At 43.0% G+C, this 23207-nt stretch overlaps 3 protein-coding genes across 4 annotated transcripts in view; 1 reads left to right on the top strand and 2 right to left on the bottom strand.

Annotated features, from left to right (window-relative positions):
* Positions 1–349: 349 nt before the first annotated feature.
* synm (synemin, intermediate filament protein) lies at positions 350–23069 on the bottom strand. Of its 2 annotated transcripts, XM_034589217.1 has the most exons (6): positions 23059–23069; positions 6500–7340; positions 5316–5440; positions 3908–3987; positions 1804–3719; positions 350–1770 (listed from the first exon to the last, which is right to left on the bottom strand). In XM_034589217.1, exons 2-6 carry the CDS (start codon positions 7295–7297, stop codon positions 1660–1662), a joined length of 3030 nt encoding a protein of 1009 aa, XP_034445108.1. In that variant the 5' UTR covers positions 7298–7340; positions 23059–23069; the 3' UTR covers positions 350–1659. The 2 variants fall into 2 exon arrangements, with proteins under 2 accessions (XP_034445108.1, XP_034445107.1); XM_034589216.1 differs by lacking the exon at positions 23059–23069 and having other exon boundaries at positions 6500–7413.
* Positions 8337–9816, top strand: pgpep1l (pyroglutamyl-peptidase I like). The gene is made up of 4 exons (XM_034588142.1): positions 8337–8367; positions 8607–8737; positions 8978–9204; positions 9276–9816. Exons 1-4 carry the CDS (start codon positions 8337–8339, stop codon positions 9511–9513), a joined length of 627 nt encoding a protein of 208 aa, XP_034444033.1. The 3' UTR covers positions 9514–9816.
* The window catches only part of igf1ra (insulin-like growth factor 1a receptor), an 80292-nt gene continuing 70757 nt past the window's right edge, over positions 13673–23207 (bottom strand). Inside the window, exons 18-21 of the mRNA XM_034589215.1 lie at positions 22620–22779; positions 22265–22394; positions 19899–20033; positions 13673–15604 (exon numbers count right to left, since the gene is read on the bottom strand). Coding sequence (XP_034445106.1) covers positions 15079–15604; positions 19899–20033; positions 22265–22394; positions 22620–22779 — 951 coding nt within the window. The 3' untranslated portion in view covers positions 13673–15078. The remainder of the gene's footprint in view (positions 15605–19898; positions 20034–22264; positions 22395–22619; positions 22780–23207) is intronic.

The following is a 23207-nucleotide window of genomic DNA, read 5'->3' as shown; positions in this document are numbered from 1 at the left end:
AATCCCTCAAGCCAACGTTGTGATAACAAACACATGTGGACAAGCAAACGGCGTTGAGACACGAAATTAAAATTGGACATGACATTAAAACTCAATGTGATCATATTTTCTTTCACAACACTTGCTGCATCCTTGAATCATTAAGTTCTGCCGCTTCCTTTCATTCTTTCACCTTACTCTTTGCTTACTCTTTGCTTGCTTTAAATGGTGTGATCCACCATTTCTATTTACCAACTCACAAATCACAATATTGGAACTAAATATTCACATTAGAGATTACATTGTTTACATTGATTATGTAACCTGCATTTCGTTATTAGGTAATGAAATGTGCAGTTATTTTTTTGAATGTGTAATGTGCTAATATTCTAGTTCAATCATCTGACCATACCTTACTTTGTGAGTTACTTAAACAACACTTAAGTTCCACATTACTTGAACTACACCTTTACCTCAGAATTCAAAACTTGCAATATATCATGAGTCAAATTACCATCTATTTCTTCACTCCCCTCACACCACCAGCCACAAGTTTAACTATAAATCTGTTCACACTCCTAACAACTTAAAATAAACCATTGTGTTCCAGGATGCAGTACACACCAACATCATTCCATTAGCAGTGCCAGAGAAAAATAAAAAGGCCTGCGTAGGGTGCCCAGCACCTCACAACTATCACATCATGGCTGACACGACCACGATGTGACAGTTGGGTTGATGATGTGCTGTAAACTGTCTGTTGAAGCTGTGCAGTACAGGTTAGTACAAAAATAGAGAAATCTAGAGAGAATAAACAAAACAGTTTGAAAATAAACTACAAGCTATAAAAAGAATAAAACACACTAGCGCAACCCTCCCTCAGTATAACTGACCCTAAACATTGCTACAATGTTACAATCCCAACTTAAGCTGGCATAATTTTAATTATACTTCTGCGAAAACATATACCATAAAAATATGTTTTAATCTGGTCATTTTAAAGAAGACATGTTTTTCTCTTTCCTCTAGAGTGTTTTCGAGTAGAGTTTCTGTGTCTGTAAAAGTTCTGCAAAGCTAAAAAGCCCAAAGTCCACACTTCCACACATCATGATGTCACATGACATCATAATAGCCAACATTTGCATAATGTACGCCTAGCGTCTAGTCTGGCACGCCCCCTAACGAAGCCAGGTACAACAAGATTGGATGCCAACATATCCTACACATGCTGGAAGCGGTTGACCAATCCCAACAGATTGGGTCAGCTGGCCAATCAGAGCGAGTGGGCTTTATCGTTATGTTAAGAGACAGGAGCTAAGACCAAGCGTTTCAGACAGAGGCTGATAAGAAGTGCTGCAGCAATGGACAGTATGAGCAAAGGATGTGTTTTTGAGCATGCAAACCTTTTCAAATACCCTAAATTAAAACTATAAACGTAAATATAAGCATAATATGTCTATGTATGCAGTTAAGTTTTAGGTAAAACACTCTTTTAAGTCGGCACAGTAAAACAGTGTACCAAAAGGAATTAGATATAAAATGTTTTACTGCAACAAATTATAGCATCATTACAATGTTTGCTATCAGCATTTATGCCCTTTGATCTCTCTGTATCTGCACTTCGACACTTGATACGACTGGCAGGTACTGAATTTAAAATATTTCTGACCAAAGTCTCTTTTAATCATCTTGGCTTTCAAGGTATATTGTTGCAACTCTTTTCTCTTGAGAAAACTCCAGTGGTTTCTCAGTGGTTTGAGACTGCAGCTCTCGCTCTGAAGATGCCTCAGAACGGCTGCCTTGTATGTCCATCTGGAAGGTGGAGGATTTCTCTGATGGCTCTAGTTTGATGTGTTTCTCAGTGATTTCAGACACAGATTCTCCTTGGTTTGCAAAGACATCAAACTCTTCGTCATAAGCAACATCCTCTTCTTTGGAAATTCTGAAGCTGTACCCTCCTCCAGCACCACCCTCAAACCCAAGGTTGGACGATCTGAATGCTGCCATGATCTGCTCCTCAGACAGATCATCTCCTTCCTCCAGCAGCCCAGAGTCTTCCAGAGTTTGAGAAACATTTAGCTCGGCAACTATAGTCATGGTTCCATTGTCACTTGACTGCTGCACTCTTTTGACAGCCACATTCTGTGGACTCTCTTTACTCAATTTAGTGAGGAAAGCCAACTCCTCCCTCAGAGGACCAGAAACGGAGCCTTGCAGCTGCTCTAGAGCTCCCTTCAGCTGGTCCTTGGGCTCCAAAGAGTCTTCTCTTAGGAACTCCAGGACTGACTCCTGCACTACAGGGGAAACACAAACCTCTTCTTCAATGATGCACTCTGGGAAACTCTCTTTGACAAAGTCGTGATCGTCTGACATGAACTTGTATTCGTCACCTTCCTCTACAATCACTCTTTTCCGTGGAAGACTTTCATCTTGGTAGTACCTCTCATCTGACAGGTCATCGACAATGCCATAGTGGCCATAAGAGGACATGCCACCACCATCCTCGGTTTCAGAAAGGTTATCATCTGGTGTGGAGACAAAATACTCATGAGGCTCTTGGTCGTGGGAGAAGTATGAAGATTCACTATGTCTAGAGACCTGTTGAACATGAACAGATCCGCCCTTGGACTGATCTGTGTCTGCCTCGGAGGATTTCATGGCATCATCATCATCACCCTCTCGTCCGTGTACGTCATCAGGGATGTTTTCTAGCTCCTCAATTTGGAAATATGTTGAGGAGGGGGCATAAAAAGTGGATCTGGACTTCTCTTCAACCTCCAGCTCCTCATCACTGTAAGAGTCCACCGGTTCCTCAATGATTTCCACCTTGACAGACTTATTTCGCAGGTTCTCTGCTCCCTGCAGGCCACTTAAAAGATTCTTGATCATGCTTCCTGTTGCCGTGTCCTCAATGTCCTCCAGTGACACCTTCTTCATGCCTTGGCTCATAAGTTCCTCCAGGTCAAGGTCTTCAGAAAAATCCAGCTCTTCCTCCACTTTGGACTCCAGCACAATCTGTGTTTTAAACGTGCCATCCTCCTGCTCGGTTTTCTCAACATGATATCTGATCTTGGATTCTCCCGAAGAGCAAACCTTAGCTTCCAAACCAGCTGGTCTAATCACTTTCTCAATGATCTCCTCTACAGACACAGAGTCTAATATCTTCTTCTCACTTGGGCTTACCTTATACTCTCTTCTCCCTTTGTCTTCGAACTCGCTGTCATAAACAGAATCCATCTCCTCTTCATCCAAAAGTTGCTTTTTGTTTTCTGGTTCAGTTTTCGTGCTCAGCATCATCATTGGCGGGGACACGACTCTCACTGATTTGGTCTCAGGAGTAGAAGACTTGATGGGACTGCTTTCGTTTTCCATTGAAGAGACTTGTTTGATTTTCACAGTTTTCTCCTCTGCTGTTGGTTTTTGCACACTGTGACTCATGGGGTTTTCCCTCTTGCTTGTTTGTTCATCTTTGGCAGCAGTGGTGGTGGCAGTGGCAGTGGCAGAAGCGGCAGCCTGAGCTTTGCTGAATGAGATCATGTCCCTTCTGGATTCAGGACTTTGATAACGATCTCTGCTTGCAACTGAAATAGGAATGATTCTAGAGGGACTTATGGACCCAGAGGGACGCACGGGGGATCTGCTCAGGCTTGACGTCTGTGGCCTGTACCTGATATCCGTGTGTGGTCTGGTTGTTAGGATGGAAGCTCTTGGTTTGTAGGGATGAGCAGGCATCTTGATATCTAAGGCAGAGGAGTAATTCACATAAGAAATTCATGTGTTGACATTTTCTGTTTAGTCTTGACACTTAAAACTGACTGTTTATTTATATTATATATTCATACATATTTTCCTTTATTGAGGTACTACGAGTCTTAAAGGGTTCTCTTGTGATCAATAGCAGTAATGAAGTCGATAGAGGTCAACATACTTATTATTCTTTCTCTCTGATGCTGATTCACCCTCGGATGAGCATCCTGCAGACCCACTCTGTCACCTTCCAGGAGAGCCCTGAGCAGAAGAAACAAGAGAAAATGCTTAAACACATATAATTATACATTTATTATTATTTTTCATATACATGCAATAAAAAAGAATCCAAGACAAATACCTCACAAGATGGTGGACATCAATCTGCTCTGCCATCTCCACCCTCTCAAACTAAACGCAACAGGCTTACAAGACGGTACGAACACAGGACCTGGCCATGTAGGGTAGTAATCACCAAAAAAACATAACAAGCCACTGTCTTGTAATAAAGACTTTGTGGCAACTTGATCAAAACACCTCACCTTTCCTTGGCCATGATTCACCAAATATGCAAGAGCAAAGTAGGTCCATCAAAAAAGGGAACAACCTCTCCCAATAGTGTCTCCCGAAAGACTGACCTAAAAATAGCGGCTACAATGCAGAGCACTTCCCGAGGAATCCCAAAGCAAAAGCTGACTCGTGACACCTTCAGGAACACATGCCACCACCGCGTCTCCCAGCAAACATTCTGTCTATTGCAGACATTCAACACACACCAGATGTGCCAGTGGAGAACCGGCCATGTAGCGGCGCCCCGGAGCAAAATTAGATGACCTTCTAAAGAACTACTTTGGAATTGGCTGCATACTGTAAAAAGATGTTGGTATACCTCAACAACTAAGTCTGTTTAATATCCTGTCAAATGAGGTAATAGTTAATAATATGCTGTTATAAATAATACTTTGGAAAAAACAGCTAGATTTAACATTTGAACCCTGAAAATACAATGTGTTTATCAACTGCTTTAAAGATAACTTTGCAATTTGGTAAGAAATTGTCTATTTGTGCGTGACCATGTCTGTGATCCGGCTAAGTTAAGAACATAAAACAACACATTCCAGGCTATTGCAGGATATGAAGATATGCTGGTTAAAACTTGACTTGCTTCACACAGGGAACAGGCCCCAGTGAAAGTTTAAACAACTCTGTTAAAAAATGGAACAGTTTGTGTAATATTTATAGGAAAGTGAATGTGAGGTATTACTTTTCAATTTATTTTATTGAAGGAAAAGTCTTCAGACCACTGCACTCGGTGCCAAGACCGAGAGGAATTTAATCATCAGATTTGTTCTAATGCATTTGATGAAATAACTAATTAAGCTAAAAGTACTTGAGGCAGCAGGGGGCAGGTTTAGACATTAAGCTCCTGTTTTCATCATGCAAATGTCCCTGGAATAATGAGGCTGTAGTTGACCTTTCAAACTTGTGTCTTTCCAAATAAGACAAATCAAATTGTCTGTTGTGAAAAGTGAGGATTCTACCCAATGAGAATGTATTCACTTCAGTCTTGACTGACAGCAGCTCATCACCTGTAGGCAGCCACCTCCATGCCCAGATCCATCTTCACCTGGAGAAGGTGCTGATGTTCTCGCATCTTTGTTTCTATGGTGTTGGCCATCGCGTTTCTGTCGTGCTCCAGCTGCTCTATAATCATCTAGAGGAGGAAAAAGAAAAAAGACATTTTCACTTTGCACAAAGTTTAATTTTACAAGTCTGTGGTCTGTCGTATATATTTTTTAATGACAATACTAAAATCATTCAGCTCCCTCGTTAACTAAAGTGTGTAACCACATTTTATGCAGTGTTGTTAACTAGATAAATGTTTTTTCTGTGTTTGAGTCCCCACAGATTGTTTGTTTACATCTTATGCAAAAAGTACACTTTTTCTTTTTCAAAAATCAAAGTCATTCTTTGTTCACACTTGTTTTACTTTGTGTTTGAGAATTTCCAACAACATTTAACATCCTACAACACATATCTTGCTCATTTCTTAAAATCCCCCCTGTGCTTTAACTGTGAGGAATGTGTCCTTGTCGGCCGCACAAGTGTCCGTCCATGTGTAGTATTTGTGTCCGTCTGACCTGCCTGGGACTCCATCTTTAGGAGACTAATAGGGATTTGTCAGTCTGACAGCTAATTGGTTTAAGTGGCTGGTGTAATCTAGCAGCTATAAAACACATGGAGGGACATAGTGTGTCCTTTAGCTACTCAACCTATGCAATCCTTCTGGGGGTCAAATGTTGCACGCACGATCCATGATTCCAACAGTTCTGGGAACACAAACGTGTCAGGCACCACTTAATGTTGGTAATGTCATTATGCACTGAGGGAGGGTTACATTCATTTTAAAGCCAACATCCACTAATTGTATAGGACAGGGTTCAACCAGAGTGAGGGTGGTTACTGGTCACACAATCATATATTATTCCAGTTGTAAATTTCAGCCTTGATTTAGAATCATGCTTAATAATGAGATGGCCCCTTTATAAATCCTCAGCCACTGCAGCAGCTGCGTTAGTGGGTGTGGCAGACAAGAGGGAGTGGCCGCTCCCTTGGCCCAGTGGGATAAATGGAATATTGTTGTGTTTTCTTTTTGTAAAATGTGAATTTAGGGGCTTCATGATATATATAAACCTTAAAACATCTCCTACAGTCAGGTCTCTTTTGAATCATTATGGATGTTATGTGTCCTGCTCTCTCGTCGTGTTCTCACCTGATATTCACCGGAGTCCACATGGAATTTTTCCTGCATGTGCATCAGTTGCTCCTCCAGACGCAGCTGAGCGTGGCCCTTTTTCTCCGCCTCCGTGCGTAATTTGTCCAACTCTGACGCGTACAGCATCTTCTCCCTCTGCAGGTCGCCCAGCCTCGCCTGGTCCGCTCTGATCGACTGCTCCATCTCCTCCACCTTCTGCTGGTACATGTCAAACGTCTCCATCCAGCCCTCGGACAGACCCCGCGCGTACTCCTGCACCTCCTCCACGGAGGCCACCGGAGGCCCGCGGTAAGTTTGCGTGATGATGGGCACCACCCGGGAGTCCACCTGACGCCGGAGACGCTCCTTGTCCTGCCTGTGCGCTTCCTCCATGCTTTTACACTGGCTCTCCAGCTGGAAGAGCCGCTGCTGGAGGCCACTGTTGGTCTGGTGGGCGAGGTGGAGCTCCTTCTCGCAGCCGTGCAGCTCCCCGCTGATGTCCCGGCACACCTCGGTCTGCTCGCTGCACAGACCCTGGACACTCTGCAGCTCCCTCCACAGCTTCTCCCGCTCCATCTCCGCCTGGGACTTCTCCATCGACAGCTGCCCCAACATCCCCCTCAGGTCCCGCATCTCGGCCTTGTACCTCGGCTCCCATCCCGCAGTCTTCGTCTGCCTGAGTTTGTTGATCTCGCTCACCAGATGCGCGTTGTCCTGCTCCAGCTGCTTGGTCCTGCACAGATACTGAGCCAGTCTGCTGTTGAGCTGCTGCAGCTGCTGCTTCTCGCCCTCGAAAGTTCTCTTGAAAGGCAACATGGTGGCGTCTGGTGACGAGGAGAGAGTTCAGAAAGTGTCCCGCCTGTGCGCTTCAGTGTGAGGAGCCAGGTTCCCCCGGTGTGATCAGAGTCTGCGGCCACAACTGTGATGTAATGTGCGATCAGTGGCCTTTGACAAGTGCAGGAGGAGGAGGAGGAGGAGGAGGAGGGCGGGTCCTGTCCTTCCTCACTGGATCGTCCGAGCAGGTCCTGGCAGATGTTATGCTGCGTTTAAAGGTTACCTGACATATCAACTTCATATGATCCCTGGTGGGATCTCAGGGAGGAAAGATGTTGTAAAACGCCATTATTAGACAGTGAATTAAAAAGATTAACCAAGTTTTGGAGAAACAACTGCAGAAATATAACGTTTATTAAAATAACAATATATTTAACTCATGATTAACTCTCTTAACTGTGCAACATCCATTCTGTCTGTGCAATGCAATGGTTCATATGCAACCCACTCTCTTCATATGTTTCTATATTTTATTTATATCTCCACACACTTAAGTATTGGATGTTACTTATTATTACTTACTCTATTTTTGACTCTAGCTGCTATTCTATTGCAAATTTCACCACGGTGGGACTAATAAAGGATTATCTTACCTATTGATAGATTTATGGACATGACACACTACTCCATGACACTGTTGTACTCCATTACATTGGCAGAACAAATTATTTTACTGTCAGTGGGGTATACTTGTCTAACTAGGCTACGTTTCCCATCACTATAAATAAACGTAGGGATTGGTCGCCCACAGTACGATTTTCTCATACATTGTTGTTTTTAAAAATGAAATATAAATAACATCTGGTAAATATAAATAAATAGTAAAAACTAAGTGAGATTTACAAATCTACTGTCGGCCCTGAATGCATCACTTCCACACTGACCATCAACATTTATTTGGCTGGGAAGAGCGCCCTCAAGCGGATAAACGGTGAGTTGCAGGAGCGCAGATGTTTTTTTTATTGTGCGGACATGAAATGAGCAACAACTGTTTGTGTTTACAACAGCGAACACGTGGAGCATGACCGGAAGAGAAACTGTGGTGGTTACAGGTGAGCCCACAAAGGTTAGTTCATGAATAATCTGTTTTCATTCTAACGTGAGATTTATTATCCACCTTCAAGGGTTTGGACCTTTCAGACAGTTCCTGGTGAACCCGAGCTGGAGAGCAGCTCAGGTGAGGTGTGTGTGGGATCCTCATCGAACCTTTACGCATTTCGTTTTTCACCCAAACGTCTCCAGAGGGGCTCCACAGTCATTTGTTTCTATAATGCAATGTGATTTTAAACAGTCATTTACCTGCAGGGGTTGGAGTCGGTTGGACTGGGAGAGCAGGTGGATGTTTCCATCAAGGAGCTCCCAGTGAGTTATGTGAAGACTCAGCAAATCATCGCTGAGATTTGGAAAACTCTTAAACCAAAGGTAAAGATACAGTTTACTAGTCAAGATCAGGGCTGTGGCCTGTAGAGTCTTTTGTTATTTACTTTACATGTTATATTGATTTTATATTGTAATAAATCTAATTGGGGGGTAGGCGTGTTGTGGGACAGACGTCAGACCCATTTAACACTCCAGTACAGACGGTAATAAATGTGTATCATTTAAATGTATAATCACTGTTTGAATATCTGACTTTACCCTTTGTGTTTGTGTGTGTTCCAGTTTGTGATACATCTGGGCATAGCCAGAGGTTCCAGTGTCGTCATGGTGGAGCAAACGGGGAAGAACCGCGGCTACAGAGACAAAGACGTGTGTGGATTCTGTCCTGAGAGACACTGCTGCATGGAGACAGGACCAGAGAGACTCTGCTCAGTCGTCAACATGAGGGCTGTTTCCAAACAGTTCCAGAAAGCAGGGATAGATGTCATTTACTCTGGAGATGCTGGCAGGTAGGACTCTGTCTGTGGTGGGACGGAAACTCAAACCTCATGAGGTCATGTTCTCTTTTGCTTATTTTCAGGTACCTGTGTGATTTTGCTTATTACTGCTCTCTGTACCACGGGCAGGGGAGAGCAGCCCTCATCCACCTACCCACATCTGGCAGCCTGGCCTCAGCCGACACTCTGGTACCCCTGCTGCAGACCCTCATTCAGACCATGCTCGCTCAGCATGTTCAGTCACAGCATGCAGGGATGATGACGGCTGATTCTGCAGCAGACAAGCTCAAGTACAGTTTAACTTCTAGTAAAGATATTTAACAGAAAACAAACTGAAACCATGTCACTGAATGAAGAAATCAGAGGAAACTATGGCACTGAGGAGAATGTTTACCTCCGCCCAGAGGCCCTACAGCCAACTTATAAAACCACTTTTAACTCACTAGATCCAGGTTTTTATTTGGATCTGCACCAAATTGCACACACTCATAAAAAGCTGTCCCCTAAACATCCCTGATCTTATTCATCAAGATCCAAATCAACCATAATGTTCACAAACGCCTTATACCTCAATGTTAAAGAAAGTAAAAAATATTCCTGGATCCAGAACTAAATTTAATGTATTCTTCCCTGACTCATATCGCATCCCTCCACCAAGTTTCATGGAAATCCGTCCAGCAATCTTTTGCGTAATCTTGCTGAAAACCAAACAAACGGACATAATGGACATGGACAACCTCCCTGGTGGAGGAGATTGAGTAGAACAGGCACTCGTAGTTCTCATTCATTTATTTATTCAAAATTTCAGAGAGAAAAAAAGAAAATACAAGAAGTTGTCAGATACACATTTGGAGACGGCACGTCAGAAAAATATACCATCTCAGCTATAGGTGTGAAAAAACTTTTTGAGGCCTCAGATACAGAGTTTGAAAGAAGACAGAAGAGTCTAGTGAAGGTTATTATTTTTTTTTTTTGATTATTTCTTTCTCCAATCAGGTAATGAACACACAGATTTTTTCTTTTTGTGAAAAGTTATTATAACAAAATGATATTAGTGAAACCAAGGCCCCCTCAGAAGGAATGCAAATCATAAAAAGAGAGGCATGATAATGTTAAACCTCAAACTTATTATTGCAGTTTGTTTCAATGCACTGACGCATCCTCCATAAACCTGAGGTTTGCATGAAGAACATTCTGAAGAATTGAAATGAAAGATGTTTTCTAGCTAGTGATGGTTTATATTTACACTGGAAATCTGCAAACAAGCGACTAGTGTCAAGCTGTTATCGTCCATGTTTCTTTTATTTTCTACTCATGTTGTTTACCATGTCTACCCGTAATCTATGCAAAACATCCCTGTCCTACTCTTCGTCCACGTGTTTTATTTTAAAACGCTGTATAGTATGTGACAGGTTTGTGATCTAGCCAGTAATCCGCCTAACAACAGGTTGATGTAATGTCTACTCTCAGAATTTGAAAAGATGAAATATATAAGAAGTATTCATATTTTACCCATCGCTTACTGTACACCCAAACCGGAAAAACAGAAACTAAATAAACGCACAGATATGTTCAGTAACTACACAAGATGTTTGCTTGTCTGGTGATTTTTTGTTGTTGTACCAATGTCGTGTAAAGCAGCTGTTTTTCAACCCAAGGATTGTTCACTTTCTGATCATTCTTCCTTAAAATCATGCACAGATTCAATCCTCAAGGAGAACTTAGATTCAGCACCTAAATTTCACATTAAGTATCATTTTTTTTGTTGCTTTTTGGTTTTAATTTCCAAATTATTCCGTCTTCAAAAAGTAGAACTGAGGTTTTTTCTAGGTGAAGCTTCGAGATGTTAAAGCTCCGTCGTCACCGTTACGAGAAACATTGGTGACGACGGTATAAGATCCACTGAGGTGTCTGTTTGAACCAGCAGCATTAACTGTAAGTAAGTAGCAGTACAACAGGCCAGGAACAAAAGTGTGTTTAGGTAACTCTAGAAAGTCATGACATTCAGCAGGTAGACGTGGAACAGGGGAGATGAAGAAATAAACCAAAGTGATCTTTGAAAATAATCTTAGCAAGGAGATCAAAGTTTCTTCTGCCGCTTTGATTCCAACACCGACTGACTGAAAGTAGAAACATGTGGGAACATGTCTCTTTAAAGTGTTTGTCTATTGAAATATCTTTTGTCACATTCACACTACAGATCCAAACACACGACTAAATCTGATTTTTTGAGAACGTGATCTGGATGTTTGGACTAAATTCCATTGAAATTGATGAAATGGGGAGTTGTGTGGTCGCAGGCTGCAGGTGAACCGCAAATGCTTTTTCCCTTTGTTACATATTCCTCACGTTGACTGGTCGGACTTCTACATGAGCCGCTTTAGATTATTAAAGTGTTTGTGTCTTTTGAGGATTGGAGGTTGTGACGATGATATTGGAGATGGAACGTCTGCGCTCGGCCTCTTACGTGAAAACGACTCGCAAATTAGAGCGTAGTTTGAGGAAGAATATATAATAAAACAATAATATAAATTATTAATCATATCATATTTTCTGGTGATCGTTGAGCTGAACTTCCAGCGCATGAATTCCATCTCTCGTCCTACATCGGCTTTGTGAGGTTTATCTAGAATCCCTGTGGGTTTCATCCAGGTGATGAAGTTTGTATATAGACTAATGAAACAGAGTGAGATGTACTTGTTTTTCTTTCCATACATACATTTAAAAGAGTGAGGTAGGTAGATATTTATATATATATATATATATATGTGTGTATATATATATATATATATATAATTGAAGAAGGAAAAAAAGTTTTTTAAAGTCCCCCAGTCATGACACAAAAGAAAATACATACAAAAAAACTTTATACTGAATCATGGGGCATTTATACAGTGATTCAAACTGATATCACAAAAAAAAAAAAGGAAGAGGAAAAAAATAAATAAATAACACTCCTACAGGAAGAAAAAAATAAAACTTCAAAAACAAAGAGGGGGAGAGAGAGAAAACTCACCAGGCAACATTTCCAACAATGAGGAGAAAATCCTTCAAAAACACTCTTTTGACCTTTTCAGCCTCCGTTTTAAGACCTTTTTTTTTCCATTCATGCCGTTGAAATGTGTTCCCTTCCCTGGACTTTAACCCATTCTTTTATTTGGCTTTCAGGAGCAGTGATTCTTTATGAAGACAAACAAAATAAGACCTGTTCTCGCTTTGAAGACAGAAGTGGCGTCGTCGTATTGCGCTTGTTGGAGTAATAATGATAACAAATTTTTAAAAAAAGGGAGGGAGAAGAAAACAGATTTTGTGAATGGGTGAGAGATGGTCGGCGTAATTAAGGCAAACAAGACAACCCAAATTAGCCCTATAGGTTTTTGAGAAGAGGCAAGAATATGGATGGGTTAAAAATACCAGCTCTAGTACAAAGGTATACTGGAACTCATCCTGACTTCAAAAGGAGGCACCGAATGGGGGGGGGGGGGGGGGGGGCAGGTACAGTTTGTTGTAGAGGTCACTGAGGGGCCAAAGGGAAGGATAGGGGGCGCTATTGGACTCGGCACAACAAGATGACCACGGGGCGGGTGAGGAGGTACAGGGGGAGACATGTAGAGGACGATCATGAGAATGTGTGGAGAAAGCAAAGCCTTTACTTGACCTGAGATTGAGACGCACCTAGAGGGCGACGCTAGGCGCAGTGCTAGACAACAAAGTACAAAAAAGTGTGCAGAAAGTACACGCTCACACATCGAGCTAAGGTGTCCATTCCAAAATAATAATAATATTAATAATAATATTAATAATAATAATAATATTGACATCCACAAAACAAATACAGAAGAAACATTTCATAACAAAATTAAAGGCAATGAACATAATGTAGTGTTACAGAAAAGAAAAAAAAACTTTGGGGGAAACAGGAGCAACACTTTTTATTTTCTTTGTTGTTTATGTCTAAATCATTTTATTTTTGTAGTTTTACTTTTATTATTTTTTAAAGATATAAGAAATGGACTGTAGTGGAGACCATAAAATACCAAACCTGAAGGATTCCTTTATATAGAACATCCAAAAAGAAGAAATAAAGAATAAAATAGCAGCTTTTGTTCTGTACAACAATAGAGGCAAAACATTTTGAACTGTAAAAAGTTTTCTCTTAAAAGTGACAAAAACCAATGATGTGTATAAAAACGATCCTGCAGTCTAAAATGCAACTGTAAGACCTTTTATATGTGTTTTGAAATGTAGAGAAACGAAGGACTGTTCTAAAAGAGACCTGCTGTGGTTTAAAAGTCGTCTCTAGGCTACTTCACCGATCCAACACCTTCTCGTTTTATTCGACTCCGTTTGCCGCGGTGTCATTTGGTGCCGTTTCATCCGAGCAGCAGTTTCACCCTCCAGGTGCAACGCACACTTAAAAAACGTCAGATAAGGTTTTGAGTAAATGGGAGCGGAGGCGGAGTCGCGTCCGTCCATTCTGGAGTTGGGTTGTTTTTTTGCAGTGCGGGACTTTTGATGCTTTGATAGAACAAAGACAGAGAGAGGCTGTGATTCAGAGCGGACTGACTGGAGTCACATGTTTCTTCCCTCAGATGCTCACAACATGAAAGTGATGACGGGATCAAGTTTTTTCTCTGATCTAAATGGATTTGGGTAGAAAACTTAGGTGACCCATCATTTGCAACAGCATGCAGGTTTTTTAAATGTAATGATACAAGAAGAATATGTTGGTGCAAAGAGAATTATTAGCATTATCAATTAGTCAATCGATTCTTTGGATTTGGTTTGGAAAAATAGTGCAGACAGCCGGAGGTGATATCTTCGAACTCGGGAAAAGCTGGAACCAATAAAATCTTGTCATTTTGTTTAATAAAGGAAATTATCCCTCCATAGATTTGTATGTCTATGGATCCTGTTGACAAGTTTTTATTCTACTTAAAGATGCCTGTGCTTACATTCTGAAATCCTGAAGGAAACTAACATAGTCTTGCTTTCATACAGGTTTCTCTGCAATTCACTTATTTACTGTTGTGTTTCTTTCCACAAGCTTTTCTAGGTTTAGTCCAGCCCCAGTGCAGATGCTGCATTCTGAGACACAGACACACACACACACACACACACACACACACACCAATTTTGGTAACATTTCCGCAAAAATGCAAATCTCAACTCTGAATCACAGCCTTAAACTAGAAGGGAGGCCTGTTTGAAATAGGAGAGACAGAGCTTGATTTTGGCAACAGTTTGGCAGATACACAACAGGCCCCTCCTCTTCCATTGTGACCCACTCCTGACGGGATCCACACCCACAGAAATATCAACAGGAAAACAAAACAATTATCTTAGTCCAAACTTTCTGATTGAGGCATCCTCACATGATACGAGCCGGTCTGCTCACGACCACAAAGTCATTTTTGATGGAAAGTCACTTTTAGAACATATTATAGAGAGAATCACGTGTTTGTATAAATACACACTCAGATATCCACAACATCCTCTCTGATATCATCAGGGGAAAAAGTGCTCTTCTGTTCGATTTGCTGGCAGATATGTTAAAAATTATTTTCTCAATGTTCGTGTCTGTAAATCAGGACACGTGCCTCTGTTTGTTTTCCTTCTTGAAGGACTCGATGACGGAAGCACAGGCCGCACAGGAAGGAGATCCCCAGTGTCGAGTCTGAGCCGCCAAACTCCAAATGCTTTAGCAGGTTTCTGTCATTCTTCAGTTTTTACACTTTTGAGTTTGACCTTAGAGGAGTGGAGAGACCATCTACTGGCACACAGTAGAGAAGCAAGTCATTTCTTACCTCAGCCATCCCTCCTTAAGAGATGGAGGAGAGGTTTGTGTTACCCTGTGTAAGAGGACATTGAGGGACTGGTCTGATATCAGCAGGCCGACGACTGGGGCAGTGGTAATGCCCGTTCGTTCTTTCTGCCCCCGTTCATGTGTGCATAAGGTTGCATCTCATCAAAGTTGGGCCGCAGCAGCACGACAGGCCCGTTGGCCGAGACATGTCCTGAGTGCTTGTCCAAAGCTTGGCCCGGAGACGCCAAGGCTGAGGCAGCCGGGCCCGGGGAGGAGGGAGACACAGGTCCCAGTAAAGGAGTACTCGGGCCTTGCATGGGGGATAACTGCTGCGCAGAGGGAGGCGGTGTTCCTCCCGTGCAGCCCGACGAGGGGGCGGCGGCAGCACACGGCTGCCTGGTGGTTGCAGGGTCCAGTGGAATGTTCTCCATGTTTTCTACCTCCATGTCCAGCTCCTCGGTGTCCGGCGGCTTGTTCTCCTCACTGTAGAAGAAACTCATTTCCCTGAAGGGAGAATCCAGTTCCTCTTTGATGCTGCTGATAATCTCCAGGAAGGACGGACGCATCTTGGGGTTATACTGCCAGCACATCCTCATCAGCTCAAACCTGCGAGTGACAAACAAAACAAGAGTTAGTATTGTACAGTAGACAATTCAGTAAGGTCTTTTTTTTTTAATAACATAGGTTTTCTTTCATAAATATATACAGATATAAGTATAAGTCTATACTTCCATCTATAGTTATATATTATTTTAGGTTATATTTTTGTCTGCGTTTGTTTGAGGCATGTGTGCAATTTAGTGCAAATAGAAATCTGGACTGGACGTAGTGAATTTAAATGTGGTTTCACGAGGGGGCCGTTGGCCAATCCAGTTCATACTATGACTTCCGGAGGTTTCTTCAAAGATCATAACTTTGGATTTAACTGTTGAAGCCTCATATTACTTGAGGCTGAACATAATGAAAACTGTGGATTTAGTTTCCCCATCTCTTTCATTACAACTGTGCTATGACGGGATTACTACAGTCAGTGCAGACAGGAGGAGTGTTGAAAGCAATGTTTAATAAGTGTGAGAACACTTAATGGGAAAGTTGGGTCAGACTAGGTTCATGTTTCCCACCAGCAGGTGGCAGAAGACACTGAAGTTTAGGTCCATTTCACTCAGTTTTCTACACAGTACTGATGTCTCTCTATGTAGACAGTATTTATACAGTACATTGATGCAATGCAGTAATTTAGACTGATATACCACAACTTACAATATTATTATTGTTAACTACAGTAGATTTAAAATATTTATTCTGAGCCTTTGAGAACAAGTACACAAAGTGTTCCAGCCCATTGACTGTGTATTAAGATGGAGCGCTGTTCAGAAATGAAGCTAAAATATCCCAGATACACACACAGCCATCCTGCACATTTGGAGCCAGCGTCTGTGCAGTAGATCGAGGGATGAAGGTCGGTCTCAGCTGTCAATCGGACGTTTCACCTTGTTGTTATAGCATCAAATAACTAATCAAAACCAAACTTACTGGGGAAACGAGCCCTTGGACACACATCAGTGATAAAAACCACAAATACATGGCAAACATGTATTTGACATGTACATTGACATCTTAATTAGGAAGGTGTATTTATGACCTATACTGGAGCCAGCCACTAGGTGGCGATTTAAATATTTTGAGGGGGGGGTGTCATGTCATCCGTCTTTATTTACAGTGTGTTAAAACCACATAAACATACTCAAACATTCACATTTTGTGAAATAGTCCTATGTTAGTGTACGTGAATGTAACAAATGTACCTTCAAGTCTGATGGCAGCAGCTACAGACGTGTAAATTCACATATAAATACCTTAGTAATGGATGAGCTGGTGAATGTAATGAAAGGCTGTTGTGAGGTAATATTAGTGAAATTTGTAACCACCTCACTACAAGCACATTCATGCAGAGGTATTCTACACTTGCCGACAGCCACAACAATGACTCAAAAACTCTTCTTCTTACAGCATTTAAATGGAGACGTCTGAAATGTTGACATGATTTATGTATGGCTACATGACTACACATACAGTAAGGCCCGTAATGTAGCATGTACTCAGCAGCGCGGTAAATCATGCGTCAGGTCGCTGTGCCAGGCCAGCAGCTGAGCTTTGGGAATGTCAAAGCAACATCATAAAACGGCAGCAATATTACAGTTTTGTGTGGTGCTACACCGCACACCACAACTTCAATTACACACAAACAAGCTAAGAATACTCTGAAAGACCCGCTGACATAAACACCTTGGTCAATTCTCCTCTGCTCTTACGGTTCCCTCACTCTTGTTTTCTTTCTCCCCTCAATCGCCTCTCTGCAGCCTCTGCAGCTGGATGCCAGTTCCTCTCCGCGCAGAGGAATTATGGGTAGAGCTTTTACTTAAACACACGCCTCACTTCATACTCTGAAGCAGCAGGGGGGGGGGGGGGGGGGGGGGGGGGGGGGGCTCTGACTTGTTTTTCAGCAGTGCAGCAAGTGTCTCAAAGCTGACGTTCAGATGTCCAAATCCAGGCACCGAAGACCTCCCATGAAAAGATGTGTAATGCTTGGAGCCGGGCCGACGCGCCGGAGTACCCTGTCTGCTGAACCCCCCCACCATCTGCTGCTGTGCATGATGCTCATTGATGCAAATTTGGAAAACAAACTGCAGTAAATCCTGACGTCTTGTCAGCGTCATGTCAATCATGGCAACACAGACACATGGTTTTACCATGAAACTGAATTGACTTATATTTGACCTGTCGTCAGTGACATTGGCAACAAGCAGCGGCTCAGTGCATGTACTAACCCGAACATGGAACTGTGTCAGAAAACACTGGCCCCGATCTTCAGCTGCTATAACGCTCCTCAAGGTTTAACTCCATCCTCTGTTAAAGAATCCTTTAATGCACCAAATGATCTGTTTAAATAAAGCTTGACGGGCTGAAATTTAACTTCTTAGCTACTTTTTGAAGACGAAGATGTCGCCACAGATGGCTGCTTCAGCTTGTTCGTCTCATCCATTTTTCTGTAACTCCGCCAAGAAGGTTATGCAAACATGCAAGGATTCTTTTATCTATATCTTATATTTTCACCCCTGTCCATTTGGTTGGTTTTGTCAGCAGGATTACGCAAGAAGCATTTTCAGAGAACATCGTGGAGCGGTGGAACACAGGCTAAAGAAGAACCCATTAAATGTTGGTGTGGATTCGAACAAAGGGGCAGATCCAGGACTTCTTTTTTCCCTTTCTTTTAAATGGCGAGATGGAGCATTAGCCTTGGTGGAGGGATGCACTCTCTAAGTGCTTCTAAAGCTTGATATCTTTGATAAGTTGTACGTCTGTACCTGGATCCTCCTTCGCCATGCTCTGTATATAGTGACAGTTGCTATGAACTGGAGTTAACTCCCTGTGTGAACATACTTTTCCATCACATCAATATATGCTGTGAGTGTTTTCAGCAAATGTCTAATAGCGATTGTGTTAAAATTATAAGTTCAAGATGAGATTTGGAGGCAGTCAGGCTTTTTGTGAAAAATTGCAGGGACAAGGCCAAAATGTATCAAAAGAGATGGACAAAGAGTCCTTGAAACACTCGAGACAAAATCAGAAACAGACACACTTCAAGGCCAAGTGTGAGTTCAGAGCAGCCTTCCACCATCCACAGTGGATGTTGATAAACCTAAACAGGAATCTCTTCCAGAACTGCAGAACAGAACTGCAAAACATCGCACATGCAATGTCCCCAGTGTGGTGAGACATTTATTCACAATAGCACTGTAAGTGATAGCGAGCATTCCACAATAAAATCACGATGTTTAATGTGATCACGGAGTCTGCGTTTCTTTTTCGGCCAAACCCTGCAAGACAGAACGCACTTTTGTCCGAGGGGAAACTGGAGACCGAAACATGGGAAATCCAATCAGTGACCCGCAGTTACCTGACCATGGGAAACACACACAGCACAAGGAGGAGACATTCATAGCTCTCCAAATGTGACTCATCCCTCTGTCTATTATTCTGCCAACTTCCTCTTCTTGTATCTTTCTATTCACCCTTTGTCAAGGACTTCTGGCCTCGCTGCACTCCAGCAATCTTCTGGAAATCTCCATTAAGTCAGTGCAGCAGAGGCGACCGGCCTGACTTCCCTGTGTTCAGCCCAGAGACCCCACCACCTCTGTAACACAATCCACACACTCCTGTAATCAGCACAAAACAGCCGTGCTGCCATGGAAACCAGAAGTTTGTGTCTGCACAACACTCTGCCCTTTTTTTTTTTTTTTACGCTCGCACTCTCTTTCTAAGGTGAGGTCAGCCGTGGAGAGTGGGAGGGAGCAGCATGCCTTCTTATTGAGGTCAGAGAGGGAGTGGAGAAATGCATAGATGCAGCGCTGCACGCCGACCAGCAGCCTGCGCCGGGCCCTCTCTCCTCTTCTTTCATTCGTCCCTCACTCCCTTTGCTGACGCCAGACACGGTCGGTCCACGGCGGCAGGAATGACGGGCATTTTTCACACGGGTCATGGCATCCCTTGTATGGGCCGGCGATGAGGGGGGGGGGGAGGGGGGGGACGACGACAGGATTCTTGCTGCCAGCTGACCACTGCAGCCATGTTGTCAACGGACCGCATTTAACCTGTGACGTTAATGTCAGGCCTCATCTTGGCTCTGCCTAAGCATGCACACCACATGATATCCTACACACTTGGAAGCACGACTCAAAATAAACGCGGGGTGAAATATTACCGGGGGGGGCGGGGGGGGGGAGCGAAGGACCGAAGAGGACGAAACAATACATCCTGCAGTGGTGTTACAACCTAAACCTGGAAGGTCAGAAGTGGGTGATAATACAGTTATTGATCAGGGATAGAGAGAGAGACTCACAGCATGTCAGGGCAGTTGTCAGGCTTGTCCAGGAGTCCTCCCTCCATGACGAAGCGCAGCACTTGCTCATTGGTCAAGCCCTGGTAGGGCTGCTCCGCTAAGGTGGCGATCTCCCACAGCACCACGCCAAACGACCTGTGACAAGAGAGGAGAGTTTCATATAAACAGAGTCCGTCTTATCGATGTTAATCCATTCAGGGTTTCTGCAGATTTCAACAAGGTACATTTTAGACTTTTTAAGAGCATAATTAAGTAGATTCAAGACTTTATGACAAGTATGACAGAAAGAAAAAGGAAAAATCCGTCCCAGAATCGTTAACATTTCCCAATAACTGAAGATAAGGTGAAGTGGCCTTGTAGAGAAGAACCTTCGAACCGCCACAAGGATGAGGAACAGATCGGTGAAGAACCCATTCAACTTTGGTGCAGATCCTGAAATTTAATTGTTTTCACTTTCTTCAACATAGTTTTTTTATTTACTTTTGTCACTATTTACTGATGGAAAAAAAATCATGGATCTTGATGACACATTTAGGGAGCTTATATTTATGAGTGTGTGAAATCTTTTCTAAAAGCCACGGGTATAAATTCTTAAATACAATAGTTTTACTTTGTTGTTTTAAAATGAACAAACTAGTGTGTTGGACATTTTCTCACCTCACGTTGTTTGACTGCAACAAATTTACTCTGAAGACACCAAAGAGTCCCACAGCCCCCCCATCACCTACAGTCAACTTTAATGGCCGGAACAAGTGTAACCTGACAGCGTTTGGTGATTTTAAAAAATGTTGCAGGGCTAAGAGAAGCACTTTGTATGAGCTTCTTCTAATGTTATCGCCATCACATTAATCCTAAAAACCTGTCGGCCTAATGAGCAAGAATAACGTAATCTGTGCACCATGTGTGCCAGTCAGTGGATCACAAGGATGTCATTAACACGGGACGAGCCAAAGTTTAAGTGTTTACAGTAAAGTGCAGCGTGACCTCGAGCTACCTCGCACTGAGATAACCGTGTAACTATTCATGAGGAAAATGTTCAAACCCTACTCAAAAGAGACCACAATAATTGCTCACTCTCGCAAGTCATATTTTCACCACTGGCACGAGTTCTGAGAAAACACTCGCAGTCTTTAAAACAGCCTTGTTACGACACACTGCACATCAGCGGCTGAGGCTGTTTTGTGCTGACAGACGAAGCCGCATTCGGGCAGCTTTTCTTCATCCGCAAATTACAAGTCACCTCCTCGCGGATGGGTTCATTTTACGCTGAAACTTCACGTGTGCAGCTTTAAAGAGAAAGATAGAGGGCGTGAATGTGGAGGTGGGTTTGTGCGAAGCGGCGAAGCCTCTCATTTGACAACATCTGGAGCAGTTTAAGCTCGGCTCTCAGGGACCGGCCCCTGGGACACTTGGAGTTGGGAAACAAAAACTTTCATGGGAGCTAGTAAACACTTGTATTTCTCGAGAACAATATCGTCCCTGAGAGAAAAAATGTGCACGGAACAATGAGCACGGATTTCACCAAAACACTCTACTGGTTCTTTCGTGTTCTGTCTGGACGCCGCTCTGAGGAATTTCCAGAGAACCAGCTGGAGGAAAAAGGGATTTCGGTGGTTTTGGAAGCACCACCTGTTGTGACGTTAAAAATGTCTGTGAAGTGATCCTTGACTCCACAGCATGAAGTGTTCTAGCGTATCCACAAGCTCGAAAACACAAAATATGCAGACATTTTTGAGATTCTTTATAAGACCCCTGGATTAAGGAAGGTTTGTACATGCATAAGTCAGGCTGCAATATATAAATCCAATTTGTTTTTCTTTTCTAGATCCGATGTTTTGATGCATCTGTTCACATTATATTTTTTAAATGTGGCCGGGATCAGACAATGTGAGCTGGTCATGGCCTGCATGCGCAAAAGAACAACAGGATGTCACACGCAGCCCCAGGGTGTACGGAGGTAAACAAGGAGGAGAGGCCGGTCATAAACATGGAGGCACAGATGTGAGCGTTTATGGTTTCATTTTTCTTTTGATATGCTTTCAAACACAGGCTGGTAACAATACGACGCCTTGAGTTTTGCTTAGACAGATGTGTCATCCCAAGGACTTATGAGGTCTAAAACCTCTCTGTCACATGGCTGTTCAGGCTGAGGTTGCATTTCAAAAAATCTGATCTGTTTCTGATTTAGAACCACATATGAAAGTGGCCCAAATCTGAATCTGAAAAGCACAGATTCCATGAGATTTCTGCTGTTCACACTGTAATTAAACAATCAAAAAATATCAAGAAATCAGATTCTGAACCCTGTGTGAACGTAGTCTAAGTGTGCGTGTGCATGTGTGTGCAAGAGGGATGTGTTCTCATACCAGACATCAGACATCGTAGTGAACACGCCATCCTTAAGTGACTCTGGAGACATCCAGCGGACAGGCAGCAAGCCCTTCCCTCCTTTTCTGTAGTAATCCGTCTCGTAAATATCTCTCGTCATGCCAAAATCTGAAGGGAAAAAATGAACACAGAGTTGGGGGAAGCCACTGAGAATCACTCACTCTTTGTGTGGGAGAGGAAGCTGCTGAGAGCCTCATCCATTCCCCTCATCTCCTCCCTCCCTCTGTCCATCCACATTAAGACTCCGCAGCCTCCAGCACTCCCTGAAATCCAAAACACTTCGGCGCCGAGCGACCACAGCCGGCTGTAGGCGCTGTATTAACATCAACTCACCTCCGATCTTCACGGTGAAGTCCTCGGCTACCATGCAGTTCCTGGCAGCCAGGTCTCTGTGGACAAATTTGTTGGCGTTTAGGTATGACATGCCGTCAGCGATTTCCCCCGCCATCTGGGTCATTTTCTTGAGCGGGGGTAGGACCTGAGTGGTGGAGTTCTGCAGCAGAGTGAGAGGAGATGAGGAGAGGGGGGGAAAGAGCACAGTGAAAACCCTGTTCAGTCTGAATTCATTTCAGGACTCTGCTTTCCTCAGTTTTGCATCACAAAGGGAGGGATGGATACTGTGTGTGGAAATGCAGGGACAGGATGTGTGTGTGGTCGCACATCAGTACGAAAAGAGGCCATCGGCTGTTTCTGTAAGAGACCTGATCTGGACCATAGAAAGACATATTCTGGTGTGTGTGAGACAGAGACACTGCTTGTTGAGAGTTCAGACTTGGTTTGAGGGTTTGCAGTTTGAGCTGCGGAGTTTTTCAATAATTGGCGTCAAACCGGATAGTGAAATGTGTGTGTGTGTGTGTGTGTGTGTGTGTGTGTGTGTGTGTGTGTGTGTGTGTGTGTGTGTGTGTGTGTGAGGAAAAGCGT

This window comes from Hippoglossus hippoglossus, chromosome 6, assembly GCF_009819705.1.
Source record: "Hippoglossus hippoglossus isolate fHipHip1 chromosome 6, fHipHip1.pri, whole genome shotgun sequence".
Taxonomy (NCBI): Eukaryota; Metazoa; Chordata; class Actinopteri; order Pleuronectiformes; family Pleuronectidae; genus Hippoglossus; species Hippoglossus hippoglossus.
This window is presented reverse-complemented; position numbering and strand designations above follow the sequence as displayed.